The sequence below is a fragment of the Hyperoodon ampullatus genome (assembly GCF_949752795.1).
Source record: "Hyperoodon ampullatus genome assembly, chromosome: 14".
NCBI classification, from domain to species: Eukaryota; Metazoa; Chordata; class Mammalia; order Artiodactyla; family Ziphiidae; genus Hyperoodon; species Hyperoodon ampullatus.
The window spans coordinates 76,879,346-76,886,827 of record NC_136927.1 but is presented as its reverse complement, the minus strand read 5'-3'; the positions used below and the strand labels follow the sequence as shown (position 1 = coordinate 76,886,827).

The window sequence follows — 7,482 nt, the reverse complement described above, 5'->3', positions numbered from 1 at the left end:
CCCTGTTTGCTGACCTGCGTCTGCTTTCTGCCCCGCAGCCGTCGGGATGGAGGTGAGAAGACGGCCGTGACGCGCGCCCGCGCGGCCCCCTGCACCCCCAGCAGCCCACAGCGCTCCCTGCCCCCCTCCCCCGCGGCGGCTGGCCTTGCCCTCCAGTGACAGCGGCCTGGGGGGGCAGGGGGGGCGGGGGCGGCCGGACCAGCGATGCCGGCGGGCATGACGAAGCATGGCTCACGCTCCACCAGCTCGCTGCCACCCGAGCCCATGGAGATCGTGCGCAGCAAGGCGTGCTCGAGGCGCGTCCGCCTCAACGTCGGTGGGCTGGCGCACGAGGTGCTCTGGCGCACCCTGGACCGCCTGCCCCGCACGCGGCTGGGCAAGCTGCGCGACTGCAACACGCACGACTCGCTGCTGGAGGTGTGCGATGACTACAGCCTCGACGACAATGAGTACTTCTTCGACCGCCACCCGGGCGCCTTCACCTCCATCCTCAACTTCTACCGCACCGGACGGCTGCACATGATGGAGGAGATGTGCGCGCTCAGCTTCAGCCAAGAGCTCGACTACTGGGGCATCGACGAAATCTACCTGGAGTCCTGCTGCCAGGCCCGCTACCACCAGAAGAAGGAGCAGATGAATGAGGAGCTCAAGCGCGAGGCAGAAACCCTACGGGAGCGGGAGGGTGAGGAGTTCGATAACACGTGCTGCGCCGAGAAGAGGAAAAAGCTCTGGGACTTACTGGAGAAGCCCAATTCCTCCGTGGCCGCCAAGGTGAGTGTGAAATCTAGGGGCTGCTGGGCTGGGGCATTCAGCCTGTGTCCCCAGATCGAGGACCACGGCTGGGGGACTCTGGCTTAGTTCCCAAATGTGAAGACCAGAAAAGAGGAAGGGCTATGGCTGAGATGTCAGAGGTGAGGACGAACAACCCCGTCAGACTGTTCCTCTGTGGCACTGGCCACCTCATCCTTTTATCATTCAATAATTTATACCCCAACTTTGTGGGAGAAAAGGATTTACAGAGACTTATGAAAACCCACAGCAAGAGAATGGACACTGCAAATAAAAAGGGCACAGAGAGACAATAAAGCTTTGGGATGGACTAGAGTTGAGTTTGGTCTATTCTACATAATGCTCCCTTGTGGAGGCCCAGACCCGGGCTGGAGGGGGGTGACCCTGCAATTTTAATACTTATCCCTATATTTATAACCTCATTTTGCCCCAAGAAGGGAATGAAGGCAGCTTACAGACGTACGTGGAGGGCATTGAGACACTGTCAGGCGGTTTTAGCATAAGTGAGAGAAACGAGGCAAAGGGACTCTGGGGGGTGGGTGTGTGCGTGCCTGACGCATGCAGCTGGCTGTGGATGCCTGTGGGCGAGAGGTCACCCCTGGTTTGGTCTTTCTTAATTTGGTGAGTTGATTCCAAGAGTGGTTTGATGCAGCTTCTAAAGATGCTTTGGCTGTTGGAAGAGGATGTAAATTTCGAAATAGGAGAGAAAAAAAATGAGGCAATGTGAAAAATAAAGCAGGAGAAAGAGGCAGGAATGGGTCCAATCACACTGGGTAGGCCAGGGAGTCCTGTGTGCTCTCAGGTAAAAAAGCAGAGGCTGTAAGGGACTAAGAAAGGATTGGGGTGGGGGCCAGCCCAGGCCAGGAGGTCATTTGTTGATGAGCAACTTCTCTGTGTCAGGTTGGGACTCGGGGATGCCTCAGAGAGGTGGGGGCCTGTCTTCACGTGGTCAGTGTGCTGGGATTTGGGAGTAAATGACAACACAGTGTGTGCAGTGCTCTAAAAGAGGCCATGCGGGACCCAGGGGGAGCCCAGAACAGAGAGGTGTTGATGTCAAAATCCAGGAAAACCGAGTTGGGAAAGATGTGTTGAACATAACTCATTCTCTGAGTGCAGGGCCAAAGAAGGCGGGGGCAGGTAAATGTATTTATGGCGAAAGGAAAAAGAGAAGAGGAAGTCTACATACCAGCCATGATGTATTAGCTAGGGCTGCCTCCTGTCCAGCCTGGCCTCTCACTGTGGGTGCTCCCTGGCTCAACTGCCCCCCACTAAAGGCCCACCTACAGGGCTGGGTCTGGAGCGGGTTTTGTGGGGTCCTTTCTCCAGATCTGTCTGCCCAAGGAGAGGCCTTTGCGAGTGAATGTAGGACTGAGTGGCTGGTTGGAGGGTGGAGAGAGGCCCAAAGGTTTTCTCTCTTCCATGTCGACTCTAAAGAGGACAGGGAGATTCCTAGGCCTGTTTCCTCTTCTGTGGGCTGCCTCTGGCCATAATCCTGCCCCAGGTTTCATGTCCAAAAAGCCTCTCTCTTAAGACATAGTCACTCACCCTTAACCGGCTTAGGATCAACAGACTTATTTTGCTATTTCCAGGCCTGACACGGGTTCTTCCCCTCCACACCTGGTTTAGACCCAGATATGACTCTCCCTCCTTCCTGCCCTGTCCCTAAGACAAGAGGGGCAGAGGAGGGGAGGGTCACTTCCCCAGAAGAAGCAGGCAAAAGGCTGTGTTTGGGTTGGTGCCTGACAGCTAGGCAAGTAGCTCAGGCTTGCAAAAGGCGCTGTTTGGGAATCAACAGCTTCATCTCTCCCTCAGGTTAATCCGCTCACAGGGACGAGTTTCATGACCTCTCTGTGATCCTAGGCTGGGGCTGCCAGCTAGTCCTAGCAGATGGACGACGGCCTAGGATATTCTGCAGCCAAGGCTGAAATGGTGAGGCAGGCAGGCTCATTGGCCCTCAGTATAGAAAACCTGCCATTGATCACGTATCTACTGTGTATGAAGTATAACAACACATTTAGCCTTATACCAATTCTCTACTATTAACCCACCTTTCACGAAGGGGGAAGATCAGAGAGGTTAAGTAACTCACCTAAGGTCGTGTGACAGGCAAACAGGAGGAGCCAGAAATTCAAACTCAAGTGTGATTTTGAAGGCACTGTTCTTTCCATAGTGGTTAAGTACCATAGTCTCCTCCGCAGTCTCCCTGCTTCCACCTTTGCCCCCTGCAATCCATTCCCCATTCGGCAGCCGGAACGAGCTTTTCTAAATGTATATTGGATCACATTATTCATCTGCTCGAAATGCGCCAGAGAGGTTTCCCATCGCACTCAGAATAAAGTCCAAACGCTTCACCATGAATCCAGCTTCATGACCTCTCTGAGCTCATCTCCTCTCCTCTGTTCACGCAGTTTCAGCCCCACTGGCCTCCTTGCTGTTCCCTAAACAGGTCAGGCTTTATCGTAACTCAGGACCTTTGCACTTGCTGTTCCTGCGGCCTAGAATTCTCTTCCCCATATTGTCCCATGGTTGGCCTCATTCCTCATAGGAGCTGGCCCCTGCTCAAATGTCCCCTCCTCTGAGAGACCTCTCCTGACCCCTGTTTAAAACAGCCTCCCTCCCCTTACACTCTGTCACATCTTGCAGTGTCTTTCCTGCACAGGGTTTAAGCGCCATCTGAAATTATACTTGCTTCCTTGTGTTTCTCCGTTTCTCCCCCACAAGAGTATGAGCGTCAAGAGTGGTATTCACTGCCCTGTTTCCAGCACCCAGCGTGGTGCCTGGCACAGAGGATCTCCAGATAACTACACGTGGAATGAATGAATGGAGCAGGCAGTCAGTCAGTCACTGGGTCTCAGGGTCTGGGAATCTGTCATTCCTCCCTCCCAGCCCACCTGCAGCCCAGTTCTCTGTGCCTCTGGCCTCCTTCAATCATTTGTTCTTTGCCCTCCCCACCCCCATCCAGCCCCCCAACTTGGATGCTTTGCTTGTCAGAACAGCAAGGCCTGTAGAAATTTCTCAGAGGTCACAGAATAAGAAGTCAAGTGGAGGATCATTGCTGGGTGATTGTGAGATACAGAAATGACCATACCTCATCCATACCTCATATATTTAAGAGCAAGGACAGACCTGGGTTCCAAGCCATGTTCACCCCCTCCCCAGTTTCTGGCCTTAGGCAAGTTCTTCATCTCTCCAAGCTCTAGCCTCCCACCAGCTAGCCTCCTAAAGTATAGATAAAAGGCCCACCTTGCAGGGTCATCATGAAATCATGTTTGTCAAAATTTAGCACAGTGCCTAACCTACAGTACATAGGGCTTATTGTTATAAATAATAGGGGGCAGAGGCCTTTCTCTATGCCTGGGTGGCTGAGTTGCAGCAAGCCCTTTCCTTCTGATAGCGGTCCTGGAAGGCTAAGCTGCCACTGTTAATAATTGATGGATGTTCTGGCAACACAGAGACAAACCAAAGCACAGGCCCTCGCCTTCCCCGTCAGGGGAGTGAAAATCAAAATCCATTAGGCAAAGGGCAGTGTGGTTGATTCTTGTTTGGAAGCTGGGGTCAGCTTCATCAGAGTGACATGATTGCAGTGCTGGGCCACCACTGAGTTTCTGCTTTCTGGGAAAACTACAGGCTTTTCTCAGTAGGAGAGACAGGGAACTAATTTGCCAGGCCAGGAGTGTCCGTGGTCCCTGGAAAAGTCTCAGGGTTAAAGCCTGAGATAATTTCCAGAGTAGCTGCTGTTTATTGTGCCAGGCACTGATTAGTGATACTTTATATGCACTATCTCATTGAAGTCCCTTCAACAATTCAATCAAAGTAATCTGCCAGTTTGGGCTACAAGTCACAGATAGAAACATGGAAGTGGCTTCTGTAAGGAGGAAGATGCATCTTCTCACTTAACGGAAAGTTCCACGTAGCTGGTTTTGTGTTAATGGTTCCATGATGCCAGTAGGATTCTAGATTCTTTCTGTCCTTCTGCTCCTCCAATGCCTGCAGGTGGCTTGGTCCTCAGGCTGGATGCCTCATCTCACAAAATGGCTACCTAGTTCCAGCCTTCAAATGTAGACACATGATATCTGACCATTGAAGAAGAGCGTGCCCTCTTATGTGCCTCTTTTTTTTTTCTGCAAGGCAAACCTTTCCCAGCAGCCCCCTGGCAGACTTCTTTTTAAATCCCATTGGCCGGCATCAGGTCACATGCTCATGCTCTATCTGCAGGGAAGCCTGGAAAAGCGCGTCTGGCATTTTCAGATGAGGGAGGGAATGGATTTGATGAGTGGTATTAATATTCTTTTATAAAGAGGAAATGGAAGCTCTGAGAGGGGCAGTCACTTGCCAGAGCTCACACAGCTAAGTGCTCAGTCAATATTTGTTGAAGGAATGAAAATAGCAGAGCAAGGGTCTGAACCCAGGTTGGTCTGGTTCCCAAACCTGTGCTGCTTCAATCTGGAATCTTGGACAGCTCATTCAAGCTCTCGGAGCTTCAGTGAGCTCATCTGCCAAATGGTGATGGTATAAGTGCCCACCTCTTGGGACAGTTTTGATGATTCAATGAGATTTCAGATGTTGAATGTAATTTGCAAATGGAAAGTACTTTATACATATGAATTAGTATTATTATATTCCAGTGTGAGAGTATTCTTTATTTAGAGACTTTGGTCAGTACTTTGCCCACCACAGAATTAAAAATCAGCTCTGGGGACTTCCCTGGTGGTCCAAGTGGATAAGACTCTGTGCTCCCAATGCAGGGGGCCTGGTTTCATTCCCTGATCGGGGAACTAGATCTTGCATGCATGCCTCAACTAAGAGTTCGCATGCCATAACTAATACCCAGTGCAGGCAAAATAAATAAATAAATAATAAATAAATAAATATTCTTTTAAAAAGCCTTCCCCCCCACCAAAAAAAAAGATTCAGCTCTGGAGTCCAACAGATGTGGTTCATTTCTACGTTGCTTACCAGGAATATGACCTTGGGTAAGTTCCTTTCCTCCTCTGAGTGTTAGTTTCCTCCTCTAGAAAATGAGAATTATAATGGAGCCCGCCTCTTAGGGCCATTAGGAGATAATTTGCATAAAGAGCTTAACCCAGTGCCCGGCATGTAATAAATGTTCTATATGTGACCACAGTGATGATTAGTATTATCACCGAATTCCTCTCTTCTAGCTACTCCCCTGGTTGGCAACATCCCCTATTCCAGTGTTGTTGATTGTAGGATCACCGCCTGCCCCCTTGGGATTTCATGCCGTTAGTGTGATGATGCTTCTACTTCCTTGACTTGATCCAGGAGGGATTCATGTTTTATCATCAAGAAAAATGAGGGAAACCAACTCAGAATCCATGGGGCCCCTCCAGTGCTATGAATCGTCTGGCTGAGGCTCTTGCTGGCCCGGGTCAGTCATCCTGGATGTTTGTATTGGGTTGGCCAAAAGTTCGCTCAGGTTTTTGTTATGGAAACCCCGAACGAACTTTTTGGCCACCCCAATATGCCAGAGATTCAGAATCCCGGCTGTGGGGTCACACAGACCTGGGTTTGATTCCCAGCCCTGACATTTCCTAGCTCTGGATTTTGGACAAATCATTTCATTTCTCGTAGCTTCCATTTCCTAATCTGTAAATGAGGATGATAAGCAAAGCTACCTCCCAGGGTTGCCTGGAGGATTAAGTTTGATCGTGCATGGAAAGCACTGAAGCCACACTTCATAAATCCAGTGTCCTGATTTGATAAGGGGAAACACGGAGGATGCTTCAAGGACTTGCCTGGGTCACACAACAAGTTGGGGAAAGATCAGGGGCCATTTTCAGGCCTTTCTGGCCCTCCCTTGCCACCACCCCACCCCCCGCCCCCGTTACCCTCACTGAGGTTCAGGGGTATTTCCATTCCTCCCGGATCATACCTGGGCAGCTGGTCTCCCAGGGGTTTTTGAAAGGCTACAAAAAGCTAGAGATTGTGAAAATGTTTAGGAAGGACAAGTGCTGGCCAAATGAGCAGTTTGGCCAAAGCTTAATTAACTGAAAGAGAACAAGCACGCATTAAGCACCAACCCCATACCCAGCACTATGTGTACTTCCTATACTTGATAGTGTCGTGGATGGGAGCCCTGTTTTTAGGGCTGCCCAAGTTCAACCTGTCGTGGATGGGACCAAGTTCAAAATTTGACTCCCCTGTTACTCACCATGTGACATGTGACAAACTACTGCACCTCCATGTGCCCCGGTTCCTTCAATCATAAAATGGGGGCAACAGCAGGGGCTGCCTCATTGAATCGCCACCAGAATTAAATGAATTAATGCATGCAAAGCATTTCAAATAGGGTGTGACACGTAGAAAGCCCTCAGTAACTGTTAGCGGTTTTTTTGTTTTGTTTTGTTTTTAATTGTCGTTTCATTTAACCCTCCATACTCTCCTGCCAGATCCTTTTCAAAAATTCATTATTCTTATACAAAGATACATGCTCATTATCAGGTGAGGCTACATAACTTTGCTCAATGTCACATAGGCAATTGGAGCAGAACGGGGACCCAATCCTGATGGGGAAGATATGGTCAGCGTCCCACCCATATCCTTTTAGCTCTTACCTTTTCAGTGCCACTAGCCCAACTCCCAGCTGCAAGCACCTGCAGTTCTTTGCCTAGAAGCTTCCTCTGGCCTGTGGAGTTCAGTAAAGAGAGGGAGTTAAGGCCCTACCTGGAGGCA

At 50.2% G+C, this 7,482-nt stretch overlaps 1 protein-coding gene across 1 annotated transcript in view; it reads left to right on the top strand.

The window, feature by feature from the left end:
- Positions 1-204: 204 nt before the first annotated feature.
- Positions 205-7,482, top strand: part of KCNB1 (potassium voltage-gated channel subfamily B member 1) — a gene marked incomplete at both ends in the record, with an annotated part of 101,371 nt that continues 94,093 nt past the window's right edge. Inside the window, one exon of the mRNA XM_079719333.1 lies at positions 205-771. Coding sequence (XP_079575459.1) covers positions 205-771 — 567 coding nt within the window. The remainder of the gene's footprint in view (positions 772-7,482) is intronic.